Source organism: Kogia breviceps, chromosome 14, assembly GCF_026419965.1.
Source record: "Kogia breviceps isolate mKogBre1 chromosome 14, mKogBre1 haplotype 1, whole genome shotgun sequence".
NCBI classification, from domain to species: domain Eukaryota; kingdom Metazoa; phylum Chordata; class Mammalia; order Artiodactyla; family Physeteridae; genus Kogia; species Kogia breviceps.
The window spans coordinates 90,138,085-90,153,803 of NC_081323.1; the positions used below are offsets into that span (position 1 = coordinate 90,138,085).

Below are 15,719 nucleotides of genomic sequence, written 5' to 3' on the forward strand. Positions count from 1 at the left end.
CTTGCAAATTTTCCGTAAGTTTGAAATTATGTCCCCAAAAGGTTTCTTAAACCTTAGTGACCTACAATAATAACAATCACGGCTTTGCTCCCGTGTCTGCAATTTGGGCAGGTCTGTCTCCGATCCACGCTGCGGCGGGTGGGAGAGCTTCCAAGATGGTGCGCTATCTTGGATGGTGGCTGGTGGGGGCTTCAGGGTGGAGGGGGGACGAGGAACACATTCCAGAAGTCAGGCCCTTCTGCACGCCAGGCTGCAGGCAAGCACGGCCTGAGCTCTTAGACCGAGTCTCAGTGGCTGGAAGTCGGTGAGGCCTCCTGCCCTAACGCCTCGGTGGCCTCTAGCCCACGAGTCTCGCCCAGATGTCATGTCACCGGCTGCAAGTTTTCACCTGGGCCCACCCCCTCCCTCTCCCTTTAAAACGCAGCGCTTTCCCCGCCGCAGTCGTTACTGAGTAAAATACATTTCACAGCTTTGGCCCACGTCCGGCTTCGTTTGTCTGCGATGCTGCCTTTCTGACGCACTTGGTCTGTGAGGAGCACCTTGCCCTTCGTGCAGGGACCCCGCTCCGCTCTGCAGGGACCCATCAGGGCTGCCCTCGAGGGAGGCTGCCCGCTGCAAGTGGCGGGGTGCAGAGCCCCAGGACGGCATGAAGACCCCCAGTAAGAGGAGGACGCGAGGGTCTGAGCATGGACCCTAAGTCCTCTGCCACTGAGCAGACCTGGTGAATATCACTGTGACCCACTGCGCAGGCCGGCAAACTGAGGCTGATGGATGCCCTCCGTGCTGCTCTGATGAGGGCATGGCCTCCCCTGGGCCCCCGCCCTTCTGCTGGCTTTGCCCACTCGCCGTCGCTGGGCTCCCTCCTGGACCCCACCAGGGGACCCAGAACCTTCCCTTTTACCCACAAATGGGAGAGGACTCTTTTTTTTTTTGTGATACGCGGGCCTCTCACTGTTGTGGCCTCTCCCGTTGCGGAGCACAGGCTCCGGACGCGCAGGCTCAGCGGCCATGGCTCACGGGCCCAGCCGCTCCGCGGCATGTGGGATCTTCCCGGACCGGGGCACGAACCCGTGTCCCCTGCATCGGCAGGCGGATTCTCAACCACTGCGCCACCAGGGAAGCCCTGGGAGAGGACTCTGAAGTTCCAGCACATATGGGTTAGCATCCGAGGCCACCCTTCCTGGTTGTCTGTCCTTGGGCACGTCACTTTCTAAGGTCAGCCTCACCTGCACGAGAGGGTGACAGCGTCCGCCTCGCCGGGTAGAGATCAGCGGCTGCGAGCCCCGCCGGCCTCCCGCCGCCAGGGAGCGCTGCAGGCCCCGCGGACCCTCTCGCCTCCTCGCCGTCTCGCCCCTGCTGCGCTGTTTTGCTGCCGGTTGTTCCGGAAGTCGGGCCCCGCGGGTGGCTTCCGGTTCCGGGGCGGCCGTGGCGGTGGCGGGGCGCCGGTGCGATGGGTCGGAGGTGATCTCGCTAGAAGTGATTGGTCAGCGGCTGCCGGCGAGACAGACCCTCCCGGGGTCCGAAGCGGGGAGGCGGGGTCGCGCGGCCCCTTCGGGAGTGGCTGCGCGCGGCGGGGCGGGCCGTTCGCCCCGAACCCCAACCCCGGACGGTGGATCCGAATGAATGGGCGAACGGCGGACGACTGACTTGCGCTGGTCTTCTCCCAAGTGAGGCGTCGGCAGCGAGCAGCGGCGAACGGACGGGGACAGAATGAACCGGGCCAAGCCCACCACCGTCCGCAGGCCCAGCGCTGCGGCCAAGCCTTCTGGTGCGCGGCCTCTCCCGGCGGCAGGGCTTCGCGGCTTCCGGCCCGGCTCCTCTGTCGGGTCGCGGTTTCGTTACTCCGAGCCGAACGCCGTTTCCAGGAATGGGGTCCCGGCGGCTCTGGGAGTCGCGAGCCTGGAGGAGGGGGCAGCACAAACACAGTGGCTAAAAGCAGGCTGGAGCCAGACTGGCCTCAGCCCCGCGCTTTGCCACTCCAAGCTGTGTGGCCTTGGGCACGTTACTTAACCTCTCTGTGCCTGGTTGTCCTCACCTGTAAAGTGAGAGTGACGGTGCCTGTTCCAGAAACTCGTTGAGGATTAAGGGGACTGACACTTGTCAAGTAGAGGTGGCCTGGTCTGTAGTAAGCTCCGTGTTGCTCCCGTCATGCGGTCCCAGCTCTGACGTGGACTTGCTGGGTGACTGGTTTCTGGCCTCCCCCAGCCCTTGTTTAATCCCCTCGGAAACCGCAGGAGGTTGGAGTTTGTCTCGGACACCCTTTCCACCTCGGCCGCTATGTAAAGGTGCCCGTTTCTCCATGTCTTTTCTCTGCAGGGCACCCTCCTCCAGGAGACTTCATTGCTCTGGGCTCGAAGGGTCAGGCCACTGAATCGAAAACGGCATCCACCCTGCTGAAGCCTGCCCCTTCCAACCTGCCCTCGGAGCGCAAGCGGGATGCTGCAGCTGCTCTGGCAGGTGCCTCGGCCCTGACCGGGCTCACCAAGCGCCCGAAACTCTCCTCCACACCCCCTTTGAGTGCCCTGGGACGCCTGGCTGAGGCCGCAGTGGCAGAGAAACGTGCAATCTCTCCCTCGATTAAGGAACCGTCTGTGGTCCCGATTGAAGGTAAAGTCAGCCCCTGACGTCCCCCAGAGAATGTAGCCCATGCCTTTTCTGTGCACCAGGGGCTCGGAATGGCCACTTCCGGCTTAGCACTGTAGGTGGAGTGTAGGTTCCTTGGAGAATGGAGGACAGGAGTGGTCTGTGAGTTTGTTTTTCAAAGCACCTCTTATAAGGGTGCCTTCACCCCACTTGTGCTTCACGTTCTGTGACAGCGATGGCAAGTGCTCATGTCACTCAGGGCAAGATGGCACAGGTAGGTCTGGGGCCCGAATGGGCTGCTGCCACGTAGCGGGAGCAGCGCAGACAGTGCGCATCTCAGTGGCCCACTCTCTGAAGCAGACAGAGCATGTGCCAGGGCCTCCTGGATTGGAAAGCCTCGTACGGATTTCTGTTGTCCCAGCTCCAGGGGCAGAGCTGCTGTGAGGCTGATGCACTCCTGGGGGCCGCCAGCGCCTACCCTCTGGGGACGGGCTCGCTCCACTGTGACGGGGTCTGTTCTGAGCATGGGGGTTGCAGGGCAGCACACCCAGACGGGCGCTGTTCTCGTGGGCTGTGCGTCTCCTGAGGCCCCTCTGCCCCCGGCACGAGGAGGTTTGGGCTGCCTCCTCCTTCCTCCCGGCTCCTGCCAACGAAGGCCTTACTTCCCTGCTCTTATTTTCTTAGCTGGAAGGGTAATACGACAGCGTTAAAGACAGATTATAGCTGATCCGCAAGCCCGCTGTTTACACGAAAGCTTTTAATTTTGTGTGCACCTAACGTTTCCTGATTTTTCGGTACCATCTTTCCGTCGATTATTTCTAGTGGCCCCACGATGCCCTGTAGATCAGGTCTGTTAAACATCACACCGGTCCCAGGTGTTGAGCGTGCAGGGGCTCACAGGACAGCCTCGGGAGAGGGAAGGCCCATCGGGGAACCGTAGCGTGGAACTGAGCCTCAAAGGCTGAATGGGATCTTAACAGGCAGTGCAGGCTGTTGTAGGAGAAACCACTGAGTGGAGGCCCGCGTCCTGGAGCGGGGACCTGTGCTTGGGGAGCAGGGCACGCAGTGGCCAGAGCCGAGGCGGAGGACGGGGCGGAGCGGCGCCTTGGGGGCTGAGACCCTCGGCTCAGGGCCCTCCCCTGGCGGCTGGTGACGGTCGGCGCTGGAAGCGCTTGTGGGGCCGAGTCCTGACTCAGGCCATGGTCCTCCGCGCTGCTGGCTGCGCTTCGGTATTGTTTTACCGTCGCGTGACTCCCAGAAAGGGTGGCTTTGAAGGTTGGATGGAATGTACTTACGAAGAGCACGTCCAGGATGATAGCGTATTTTACAAACACCTTTAGCAAAATGGAGAAAAGGCTGACTTGAGCTACTTATAGCATCTGGTGCTTGGAACATCTCCACGGCCAAGACCTTCCATAGCTCTGGTCCATCTTTCCTGCCTCTTTGTCATTTTCCCCGGCACATAGAAGGCACTCTGGGGCTACTGTTGAATTCTCTGTCTTCAGTGCAGTTAAGTTAGAAATCAGTAACGACGCCTCCTTCCATTGTTTGGGTATCTAAAAACACAATCCTAAAAAACCCCTTGGGTCAGAGAAGATATCGTAATGGAAGTCAGAGAATAGGTAAAACAGAAAAATCACAAACGCAGCACAGAGAAAACATGGGGTGGAGCCAAAGCCCGGCCGAGAGGGTCCCTCAGAGGAGGGGGGACTCCAGTGCGGAGCGGGGACTCCAGTGCGGGCGGGAGCTGTGCCGGAGCTGCAGTTCCCGTCGGAGAAGGAAGGTGGGGGACAGAGGACGTGCGAGGAAGTGAAGAGGAAAGGAGTGGAGAGCAGAGCAGAGGGCAGCTGTGCAGGAAGAGGGTCGAAGCTCCCAGTGGTTTCCCTGCAAAGACGGAGCAGAAGAGCCTCTGCGGGACAGACCCGGGGAGGGACGGCAGAGAAGCGGCCACGACAGAAGAGAAGGAGGGCTGCGGGTACATTGTGCTGGCTGACTTAAAAGCTTAGAAAAAACGTCCAACTCGTAGGAAAGAAGGTGTTTCAAGAACAGATCACCCTGGGGTGGCCGTGGGTGTGGCGGGATGGCTGTGGTGGCACCTGGCTAAGGCCGACCCTTCGTGGTCTTGGTCGTTCCCACGGGCCGCGGCAGCATCTGCCCGGCGGCGTCCTCCTGGGAGACCGGCTCAGCCCTGAGACCCTCGCTGGCCGGTCTCTGGCGGTTGGCCCGGTCCGCCCGTGGCCTGGGGCCCCCGCGAGGCAGCCTCTGCTCGGAGCTGCCCGCCTGACAGGGCGCCATCTCCCCGCCAGTCCCGCCCGCGGTGCTGCTGGATGAGATCGAGGCGGCCGAGCTGGAGGGCAATGACGACAGGCTGGAGGGAGTGCTGTGCGGGGCCGTGAAGCAGCTGAAGGTCACGCGGGCCAAGCCGGACAGCACCCTGTACCTGAGCCTCATGTACCTGGCCAAGATCAAGCCTAACATCTTCGCCACGGAGGGGGTCATCGAGGTGAGGGCCGGGCATCCCCTCCTCTGTCCTGGGAAGGGGCAGGTGGAGGCGAGATGGGCCTCCCCAGCCGCCACGGTGTCTCTTGCAGGCGCTGTGCAGCCTCCTACGGCGGGACGCCTCCATCAACTTCAAGGCCAAGGGGAACAGCCTGGTGTCCGTGCTGGCCTGCAGCCTCCTCATGGCCGCGTACGAGGAGGACGAGAACTGGCCCGAGATCTTTGTCAAGGTGAGCGGGCCTTTCCCAGGAGATTGCTGTTTGGTGAAGGCGGCAGAAGGCCGAGGGAGGTGGGGTGCGCCGCTCGGCCCCCGGGGCGAAAAAGGGGCAACTGAATGCGTTCTTTCCTGTGGGCTGTGCCTGGCAGCCCTGCTCCTGTCCGCTGGGGCCCTGGGGAAGCACCTGGCTCGCTCCTCCCGCGGCGCCACTGGGATGTGGCAGAGGGCAGGCGGGAGGTGCAGGCCTTGTCCTCGCAGGTGTACATTGAAGACTCCCTGGGAGAGCGGATCTGGGTGGACAGCCCGCACTGCAAGACCTTCGTGGACAACATCCAGACGGCCTTTAACACCAAGATGCCTCCCAAGAGCGTGCTCGTGCAGGGGGAGGCGGGGCGCAGTGGAGGGGAACTCAGTGCTGGTGAGAGATGCTGGGCGGCCGGGCTGGGGCTCCCCGTGGGGGGGGCCGGGCCGGGGCGTCTCCCTCCACGGAGCCGGGTACCACCGGGGGCGTGGGTGCCCGAGGGCCGGCCGGGCGCCCGTATTCATGAGGCGCTGGTGTGCAGGGAGCAGCCCTCACCCCTCCCTCACTGAGGAGGAGGACAGCCAGACGGAGCTCCTGATTGCGGAGGAGAAGCTCAGCCCCGAGCAGGAGGGCCAGCTCATGCCCAGGTAGGTGTGCCGCGCGGCCCCCCGGCCCGGCCCCTCCCGCGGAGAGCCTGCCCGCCTTCCTGCCCGCCTGCCTTCCCCCCTCTGGCCTAGGTACGAGGAGCTGGCGGAGAGCGTGGAGGAGTACGTCCTCGACATGCTGCGCGACCAGCTCAACCGGCGGCAGCCCATCGACAACGTCTCGCGGAACCTGCTGCGGCTCCTGACCTCCACCTGCGGCTACAAGGAGGTGCGGCTGATGGCGGTGCAGAAGCTGGAGATGTGGCTGCAGAACCCCAAGGTGAGGGGCGCCGTGCGCGTGGGGGCCCCCCCGGCGGTCGGGGCCGCGGGGCTGACGGCGTTGCCCCACAGCTGACCCGGCCGGCCCAGGACCTGCTCATGTCCGTGTGCATGAACTGCGGCACGCACGGCCCCGAGGACATGGACGTCATCTCCCACCTGATCAAGATCCGCCTCAAGCCCAAGGTCCTGCTCAACCACTACATGCTCTGCGTCAGGTGCGCCCGGTGGGGAGGAGCAGGGCGGGGGTGGGCGGCAGGTGGGGGCGGCCCAGCCACTCCAGTGCCGCCTGCTTGGTCCGCGTCCAGGGAGCTGCTGAACGCGCACAAGGACAACCTGGGCACCACCATCAAGTTCGTGATCTTCAACGAGCTGTCCAACGCGCGGAACCCTAGCAACATGCAGACCCTGTACGCCGTGCTGCAGCACAGCTCCGCGCTGGCGCCCAAGGTGGGAGCCCGGCGTGGCCGTACGCCCGCGCCCCCCGCCCCGCGCCCGGGCTGGAGACGAGGGCCTGGCGGCGGCCGGCGTGGTGCCAAGCCGTGCGTGAGAGGCTCGGGCGTGGGGCGCCAGGGCCCGGGCGTGGGCGTGCGGCGGGAGCTGGCGGGGGCCTCGTCCGGGGGCTCTGGGAAGCCCTCCTGCAGCCTGGTGGGGACGGAAGCCGGCGGGCGGCCCCTGCAGCTGCTGGCGCCATCTCTCCCCCAGTTCCTGGCCATGGTGTTCCAGGACCTGCTCACCAACAAGGACGACTACCTGCGGGCCTCGCGGGCCCTGCTGCGCGAGATCATCAAGCAGACCAAGCACGAGATCAACTTCCAGGCCTTCTGCCTCGGGCTCATGCAGGAACGCAAGGAGCCCCAGTACCTGGACATGGAGTTCAAGGTGGGCAGCCCCCTCCCCTGCCCCGCAGGCCCCCCAGGCCCGTGCAGGCTGTCTACCGCGCGACCCTCACCCAGCGGTTTCCCCCGCGCCGGGCTGGGCTGGGCGCCCCGCGTGCTCGGTGGCCCGTCCCGGAGGCAGCGGAGGCTCCATCCTGCGAGGTCCGAGGAGGGGCTGGCCGGGCGGCCCCAGGGGAGCCGGTGACCTCGGGGCTGGGTGTGGAGGTGGGAAGAGCTGTAGCCGGCGGGGCTGGGGAAGCCAGGGGACGGCGTGAGCGGGCAGGGCGACGCAGACAGTGCACCGAGGGCCGTAGATTTGGGGTGTTTGGGAGCAGTGGGAGGTGCCGCTGGAGAGCAGGACTTGGGGCCGGGGGTGGAGGGTCTTGAGTGCCGTGTGGGCAGGTCGGCAGACAGCCCACGGGGTGGCCCTCTTCCCGGGAGGGCGGGCTTAGTCCAGCTCTGGTGGCTGAGCCTCCTCCCTGTGGCCCGGCCTGGCCTTGCTGCTGGCTGGTCCTCGGTCCCAAGGCCGCTCTCCGCCCAGCGTCCTCCTGTCCCGGCGGCCCGCGTGCGCAGGGCCCGGGCGAGGGCTGCAGCGCCGCTGAGCTGGGCTGTGCTTGCAGGAGCGCTTCGTGGTGCACATCACGGACGTGCTGGCCGTGTCCATGATGCTGGGCATCACGGCCCAGGTGAAGGAGGCTGGCGTCGCCTGGGACAAAGGGGAGAAGAAGAGTAAGGCTCCGGGCCCGGCGGCGGCGGGCGCTTCCACGGCTGCAGGCCGTCCCCGAGGCCGAGGCGGGGGCGGGAAGGGGCGCTTCCGCGGCACAGCTCCGAGAGGCCGAGGGAGCTTCTGGAACCGGCTGGTTCCTGTTCCTCCCGTCTGGGCTGAGAACACCAGCTTCTGGTCCAGGCCCGTCCTCTGCTTGGATGGTTTGCCCACGCGGATCCTGGTGCCGTTGTGAAGGCGTTTCGGGCTCATGGCCCTTGGGCCAAGGGTAGGAGGGGAAGCAGGGCGGTGGTGTTTGGGTCAGCGGGCTTTGGTTCATGGCCGATCCTGGGGAGGCCTGGCTGCACAGGCCCCTTAAGCCGTTGGCTGGAAGGACACTTGGAACCTGAGGGTTTCAGTTCCCCGGGTTGCCCTGGGCCTGTGAGCATGGTCAGGTAGGTGTTCGCTGAACCTTACCCTAGCCGAGTTCCCCGCTCCAGTGCAGGATGCTTGTGCCGCCCAGGCCTCCTTCCTGCACCTGGCCTTGAGCTAGGCCCTCTGGCTGCCGTGCGGGCTCTGTAACCCTCCCGTCCCCCGCAGACCTGGAGGTGCTGCGCTCCTTCCAGAACCAGATCGCCGCGATCCAGCGGGACGCTGTCTGGTGGCTGCACACCGTCGTCCCCTCCATCAGCAAGCTCGCCCCCAAGGACTACGTGCACTGGTACGGCCGCGCTCTCCCGCTCGGGATGAGCAGCCACCCCCCGGTCCGACTGGTGACGGGTGACAGGGCTCACCACGGAGGTGACAGGTCACCGGTGGGCAGCCGCCGACCCTTGTGTGGCGTCGGGGCCTCGGGCAGAGCCTTCTCTTACGGGGGAGGTGGGGTCCCGTCTGACCAGGGTTGGGAGCCCCCTGTTGGGGGGCTTGTCACCTGCCAGCCCCCCCGCCCAGGCCTTATTGGGGGGTGGCTGGAGGCCCTCCAGAGGTGCCGTGGGGTTGCCGAGCTCAGGAATCGGGCGGTCCCTCTGCACGTGTGGCTTCGCAGCCCGTGCGGGCTGACGGGGTTGGTGGGAGCCCTGTCTACTCCAGCACTGATGGCGCCCTCCACCCTGTAGCCTTCACAAGGTGCTCTTCACAGAGCAGCCCGAGACCTACTACAAGTGGGACAACTGGCCACCCGAGAGTGACCGCAAGTGAGTGTGCCTTCCGGCCCTGGGCCACGAGGGCTGCCCAGGCCAGGCTCGCTGAGGCCAGCCCAGAGACTCTGTCTGGTCTGGGTCAGGGTCACCGTCCCTGTCCCGCCCCGCACACCCTGTGCCGCTTTTCCCAAGGGTGCGGTGTCTCTGCTAAGTCGCCTGCAACCCTCCCGGGGACTCAGCTGGTGCCCGTGCCCCGGGACTGCCCAGCTCAGCGCCCCTGGGGTGTTTCCAGCTCCCTGCCCCTCCTCGCTTCCAAGCAGCTGCGCACACGATTTTCCTCCCTCAGCCAGTGTCGTGCTCTGTCCCCTGAACCTGGGGACACCCTGCCCTGTGCTTCTGACAGGTCGCTCCATCCCTCCCCACCGTGGGCCCGGTCAGCGTGCTCACCTCACCCCCGCCTGTGCTCCGTGCCCGTCTCCCGTCACAGCTTGGGGGCTGCGGGACGAGACTGGGCCCCCCCACAGCCCTCCTCGGGACGGCGGGGCACGGTCCACAGGGGCGTCGGGCACCAGTGACCGCGGGGCGGGTGGGCGGCCGCCCCCTCCTCGCCCGCCGTGGGGGTGGGCGGCCCCGGCGGGCTTGGGGTGGGCTCCCGCCAGCCCAGCCTCTCCCCGCTCGCCCGCAGCTTCTTCCTCCGCCTCTGCTCGGAGGTGCCCATCCTGGAGGACACGCTGATGCGCATCCTGGTCATCGGGCTGTCCCGGGAGCTTCCGCTGGGCCCCGCCGACGCCATGGAGCTGGCCGACCACCTGGTGAAGCGGGCTGCGGCCGTGCAGGCCGACGGTAAGGGCCTCGGCTCTGCCCCGCGCCCTGTGGGTGACGGCCTCCCGCCCCTGGGCTCCTCCCCTCCCCGCTGCTGACCTCACGGGCGTCGGGCATCGGGCATCGGGCTGTGCGTGTGCCTTAGATGGCAATCTAGTCCTTAGGCTGATGCTGGAGCTCACCCTGGACTTGCGCCCGTTCTCCACGGGTTGAACTTCGGCAGGAGTGTGTGTCTCTCGCCTCCTTAATGGGCCACCGCGGTGGCCTTACGCAGGGCGGTCCCTGTTCTGGAGCGCACGTATGTCCCGTCGCCGACGGGCCTGGAGCCGACCCCTCCTTGTGGCGGGGCTCGCTGCCCCCCGGGGCTCTGCCCTGGCGCTTCTGCCCCAGACACGGGCGTGGTCACGTCTCGGCCCTGCCCCGAGCCCAGCTGCGCTGTGTGCGGCCCGCGCCCCTCCAGCTCAGGTGCCACGTGGTGGAGACGTGCCCCGGCTCCCCAGGCCAGCTCACGCTGGCTGCGTGTCGTCGCATCCTGCCCTGTGCCCGTGTCGTCCCCAGCCCCGCCCCGCCCCCTCTCCTCGCTCTCTGATGTCCACAGCCTGAGTCTGGCCTGGACCTCCACCGAGTGAGCCGTGTGTGGTTTCTGGGTTTCAGACGTGGAAGTGCTGAAGGTGGAGAGGATCCAGCTGATCGACGCTGTTCTGAACCTGTGCACCTACCATCACCCGGAGAACATCCAGCTCCCGCCCGGGTGAGGGTCCAGGGGCCCGTCCACACACACCCATGAGGCTGGGCCGCGCGGCGAACCACCCAAGGCCTGGTTGACCGCCGTCGCCTGGGTCTCTGTGACCCGCTCCCTTGTTCTCTCCTTTTTGGTCTTTGTCACTTAGATGCTTGTTTCCTGTGTGTGTGAACACATTCATGGTGTTTTCTAGACAACGGAGAGCTCGTGCTCTGTTTCCTTAAGCCACTTGACTGAGATACAGTTCTCATTTCTCACATGCTTCACTCATTTAAAGTTTGTGATTTGATGCTTTTGGTGCGTTCGTGGGTCACGCAGCCATCGCCAGCCTAGCTTTAGAACCGCGTCCCTTTCAGGAGCCTGTTCCCCCCAGCTGTCGCTCCCCACCCCCCGCCCCCAAACACACAGCCCTGAGACCCCGCGAATCAACTCTGTCCCTGTGGATTGGACGTTTTTGGACACTTTACGTGAACGGAATCATGAAGCGCGTGGTTCCGCGTGGCTGGCTCCTTCCGCTGCGTGTCACGTGTCCAGGGCCCCTCCGAGGTTTCGTTTGCACCTGTACTCTGTCCCTCTCTGTGGCCAAGTGCGGGCGCTGCGTTCTGTTGATCCGTTTGCTGGTTGACGCGCACTTAGTTAACCACGCTGCTGGGAACTCCACGGGTACGTTTTTGTGAGGACGTGTGTTTCCGGTTCTCGCAAGGACACCCAGGAGGAGAATTGCTGGGTCACGTGTTTAACCTTTTGTGGAACCACCAGACTTCCCCGCAGCGGCTGCGCCGTCTCACTTTCCCAGCAGAGGGTCCGGGGGTTCCTGTTTCTCCACGTTTGCCGAGACCGATGGTCCACCTTTTTATCTTAGTCGTCTTAGTGGGTGTGTAGTGGCATCTCATTTTGGCGTTTTTTTTTTTTTTTTTTTTGGCCACAGCATGTGGGATCTTGGTTTCCAGACCAGGGGTCAGACCTGTGCCCCCTGCAGTGGAAGTGCAGAGCCCTAACCAGTGGACCACCAGGGGAGTCCCTCATTTGGGCTTTGATTTCCATTTCTGTAATCGCTAGTGACATTGTGCAGCTTTTCACGTGCTTGTGGGCCATTTGAACACCTTCTTTGGAGAAATGTCTATCTGAGTCCTTTGCCCAGTTTTAAACTGGGTTGTTTGAATATTTGTTGTTGGATTGTGAGGGCTCTTTATAGGTCCTGGAGTGAGACGCTTAACATACCTATAATTTGTAAATATATGCCTTCTTAGTGCCGTTTGAGACACAAAAGCTTTTTAATCTCGATAAAGCCCAGTTTATTTTTCTTTGGTTTCTTGGGTCTTCGTGTCACGCGTAAGAAACCGTTGCCTCATCTAAGGTGTCAAAGATCTATTCCTGTGTTTTCTCCTAAGAGTTTTATAGTTTTAGCCTTAATGTTTAGGTCAGTTGTCCATTTTGAATTTATTTTTGTATATGGTGTGAGGTACGGCTCTGACTTCATTCTGTTTCATGAGGACGCATCACTGTCCTTTATGGGTAATCGGTTGACCTTAAACATATGGGTTTATTTCGGGATCCTCAGTTCTGTTCCATTGACCTATATGCCTGTCCTCACGCCCACACTCCTGTCTTCGTTACTGTAACTTTGTGCTGGGTTTTGGAATTGGGAAGTGTGAGTCCTCCAGTTTTATTCTTTTTCAACGTTATTTTGGCTTTTCTGGGTCCTCGCATTTCCATGTGAATTTTAGGGTCATCTGGTCAATTTCCACAAAAAAGCCAACTGGGATTGTGGTGGGATTGCGTCCAAGCTATAGACGAGTTTGGGAGTGATGCCAAGTCATTATATCAGATTTATTTCATTTTTCCTAACAGCTTCTTAGCTGCTTTCTGTTGCGTCATCTGAAAGGACTGTAATTACGATAGCATGATGTGTGACTTTTGAAAGTTATGGTTACACGTTGACGGATACTGGGGTGTTTTCTGGTTTTCTGATGTAAAGAATAACGACAGTAGTTAGCATTACGGAGTGTTTATTACCTTTCCTCTGTTCCCGTGCGATAGGGTGGGAGGCCAAGGCTGAGGGAAGTAGGGCAGGTGTCCCGGAGCCCAGGGCTGGGGTGTGGGCCTGAGCGGTGTGCTGGGTACAGCCATGCACATCCTGGGGGCGCAAGTCCCAGAGAGGAGTCACTGAGGCTCCAGTACTGACGTTTGGGGCTGTGAAGCGATCGCCGCCCTGGCCTGGACCCATTCCCGTCCAGGACCTCGTGGTCCGAGGCTGAGCCATGAACACCTTGCGTCCCAGGTACCAGCCTCCGAACCTCGCCATCTCCACCCTCTACTGGAAGGCGTGGCCCCTCCTGCTGGTCGTCGCCGCGTTCAACCCAGAGAACATCGGTGAGCCCCCTCTGGCCAGCCGTGGGCCCCGGGGCCGGTGTTGACCTTTCCCCCGCCTGGGCGTCCTGCCTGTCAGGACCTGGCGCAGAGCCGGCTGGGGACTGGGGACGGGCGGGGAGGGGCTGGGTCTTCGGCCGGGAGCCCCGGCCGCCACCTGCTGTCGCCTTGCTCCCTAGGCCTGGCTGCCTGGGAGGAGTACCCCACGCTGAAGATGCTCATGGAGATGGTGATGACCAAGTAAGCGGCTTGCCGCTCTGCGGGCTCCCCGCGCCGCGGGCCGCCCCCTCGCTGGGCGGGGGCGTGTGTGTGCTGTGCTCCTGCGGCGGGGATGGGTGCAGCCTGCCAGCGCCCTCGGGGGCAGCGAGGGTCGCTGTGGGACGCTGGCTGAGGTGGAGTGGAGCCTGAGGCCGTGGCGTGTGGGAGCCAGGCGCGCGGGGCCGCCCTGTGGCTGCCACAGGACGCTAGATTGGACACTAGGTTAGACGTGCTAGAGCACGTGACAGGGGTCCAGCTGCTTGTACCCCCAGAAAGCCGCATGTGTCTTTGAAGCCGTGAGCCGGCTTTCCACCTGGCCCGTTGGAAAGGGTCCAGGGGTCCCGTGTGGCCATCCTGGACAGACGCCGCTCGGGTCCAGGATCCTGACACACGTGGGCTGATTTTGGAGGTGCCAGCACTCGGCTGTGTGGGAAGAGAGGGTGGCCGGCTGTGGGCTCTGAGGGCTGCCCAGCTCCCTCATGGGGGTCTGACTGTGGCCGTGTTGCCGACGCCCCCCCCGCCCCCGGGTCCCTTCCACAGCCTGACGGCTCAAGCTGGGCCTGGGCGAGGGGCGCCGTCCTAAGTTCTGAGCCCCCACTCTGAGCGCTGCCTGGTGGCAGCCAGCCTCTGGTGGCCCGGCGACAGGTTCCTCCTGCTTGGTCCCCAGCAATTACTCGTACCCGCCGTGCACCCTGACGGACGAGGAGACCCGGACTGAGATGGTCACTCGGGAGCTGCAGGTCTCGCAGCGGGAGAAGCAGGAGATCCTGGCGTTTGAGGGGCACCTGGCCGCTGCGTCCACCAAGCAGACCATCACTGAGAGCAGCAGCCTGCTCCTGTCCCAGCTCACCAGCCTTGAGCCCCAGTATGCGCTGCGTGGAGCTCGGGGCCAGGCCTGGGCTGCCAGGGGCGGGCGGGGGCGCCGTGTCCTGGCCACTGTCCTGGTTCTCCGCGCGGCCGGGCCGTGGTGAAGCCGAGAGCCCCCGTGGCTGGGCTGGGAGGGGAGGACCACGGGCCTCGGGGAAGACGGGCAGCTGCCCCCAGGGGGGAGGCGGGCGGCCCCGCCCTCACCCGCCACTGTCGCCTGGGGAGCAGTGCGCTTGCGGCTTCGACACACTTGGGTCATGTGGAACTTTCAGAGGGCCGCCCCGGAGGCCTCCCCCTCACGTCCTGGATCAGGTGAAAGGCCTCAACCAGTCCCTCCGCCTCGGGCACCTGCTGTGTCGGAGCCGGAACCCGGACTTCCTCCTCAACATCATCCAGAGGCAGGTGAGTCCCGCTGTGGTCTGGGAGGAGGAGGCTGGCTGCAGGCGGGCGAGCGGGGAACTTTCTAGGGGCGTCGGTGGGCTGCGGCGTTAGGCGAGACCGTGGCCAGAGAGGGCACACCCAGAGACAAGGCTACGTGGCGACGGGCTCCTGGGCCTGCACGTCGCTCCCAGCGCGGTCGGCGGCCGTGGCATGTTGCCGGCGGGGCGCACACAGGGCCGCCTCGGGAGTCCCCGCTGGGTGGCGTGCAGGTGGGCCGGCAGGGGCCGCGGCAGGATTAGCCGGAAAGAGCCGTGTGGCTGCCGCCCTGCCCAGGCCTCCTCCCAGTCCATGCCCTGGCTGGCCGACCTGGTGCAGTCCAGCGAGGGATCCCTGGACGTGCTGCCGGTGCAGTGCCTGTGCGAGTTCCTGCTGCACGACGCTGCTGACGAGCCCGCCTCCGGGGAGGAGGAGGAGGAGGGCGAGAGCAAAGAGCAGAAAGCCAGGAAGCGGCAGGTCGGCACCCCCGCCCCGAGCCCACCCAGCCCACCGGCCCTGGAGGCCCGCCCTGAGGGTCCCCTGTCCCTGCAGAGGCAGCAGAAGCAGCGGCAGCTGCTGGGCCGCCTGCAGGACCTGCTGCTGGGCCCCAGGGCCGACGAGCAGACCGCTTGCGAGGTGCTGGACTACTTCTTACGGCGCCTCGGCTCCCCCCAGGTGGCTTCCCGGGTGCTGGCCACGAAGGTGAGGCGGCCCGTCTGGGCCTGCTGCTCCCCGTGCACCCCCGCTCTCCCCGGTTTTGTTAAGACGAGGACTTTGCTCCCCAGACTTGTATTCTGGCTGACTCTCGGGCACAGAAAGGGTGCGGTCATGAACTTCGCAGGGCTCAGAGCCCTTTTTCCCCCGTCTGGGCCCCCTCCCTGGGTGCTAATGGGAAACGTCCCCAGAGCAGCTCAGTGGCCGTCCTGCCGTGTCTCCCGCGGCGCGGGCGATGGCCTTCCAGGGGAGCCAGCCCGCACTCCGTCCGCCCAGGCGTGGCAGCTCCGAGCACAGCTCGTCTCGGCCGGGCAGCGGCCCCTCGCGCGGGGCCGTGAGGGAGCGGGTGGCCCCGCGACCGGGCGCATGTCTGCTTGCAGGGCCTGTCCCTGGTGCTCTCGGAGGGCAGCCTGCGGGACGGGGAGGACAAGGAGCCCCCTATGGAGGAGGACTCGGGCGACTCGGACGCGCTGCAGGGCTACCAGTGGCTGTTGCGCGACCTGCCCAGGCTGCCTCTCTTCGACAGCGTCAGGACCCCCACCGCCCTGGCGCTGCAGCAGGTGAG

General features: G+C 64.4%; 1 protein-coding gene across 4 annotated transcripts in view; it reads left to right on the forward strand.

Moving 5' to 3' along the window:
- The first annotated feature begins 1,400 nt into the window (after positions 1-1,400).
- The window catches only part of INTS1 (integrator complex subunit 1), a 29,066-nt gene continuing 14,747 nt past the window's right edge, over positions 1,401-15,719 (forward strand). For all 4 annotated transcript variants that reach the window (XM_067012815.1, XM_067012817.1, XM_067012816.1 and 1 more), the window contains exons 1-22: positions 1,401-1,768; positions 2,317-2,607; positions 4,890-5,086; positions 5,175-5,312; positions 5,558-5,717; positions 5,863-5,968; positions 6,059-6,245; positions 6,317-6,462; positions 6,553-6,694; positions 6,950-7,126; positions 7,743-7,851; positions 8,426-8,546; positions 8,941-9,018; positions 9,650-9,807; positions 10,441-10,537; positions 12,810-12,901; positions 13,078-13,138; positions 13,824-14,021; positions 14,296-14,425; positions 14,738-14,917; positions 14,993-15,142; positions 15,535-15,714. In XM_067012815.1, the coding sequence (XP_066868916.1) occupies positions 1,711-1,768; positions 2,317-2,607; positions 4,890-5,086; positions 5,175-5,312; positions 5,558-5,717; positions 5,863-5,968; positions 6,059-6,245; positions 6,317-6,462; positions 6,553-6,694; positions 6,950-7,126; positions 7,743-7,851; positions 8,426-8,546; positions 8,941-9,018; positions 9,650-9,807; positions 10,441-10,537; positions 12,810-12,901; positions 13,078-13,138; positions 13,824-14,021; positions 14,296-14,425; positions 14,738-14,917; positions 14,993-15,142; positions 15,535-15,714 (3,156 nt within the window). In that variant the 5' untranslated portion in view covers positions 1,401-1,710. The remainder of the gene's footprint in view (positions 1,769-2,316; positions 2,608-4,889; positions 5,087-5,174; positions 5,313-5,557; positions 5,718-5,862; positions 5,969-6,058; positions 6,246-6,316; positions 6,463-6,552; positions 6,695-6,949; positions 7,127-7,742; positions 7,852-8,425; positions 8,547-8,940; positions 9,019-9,649; positions 9,808-10,440; positions 10,538-12,809; positions 12,902-13,077; positions 13,139-13,823; positions 14,022-14,295; positions 14,426-14,737; positions 14,918-14,992; positions 15,143-15,534; positions 15,715-15,719) is intronic.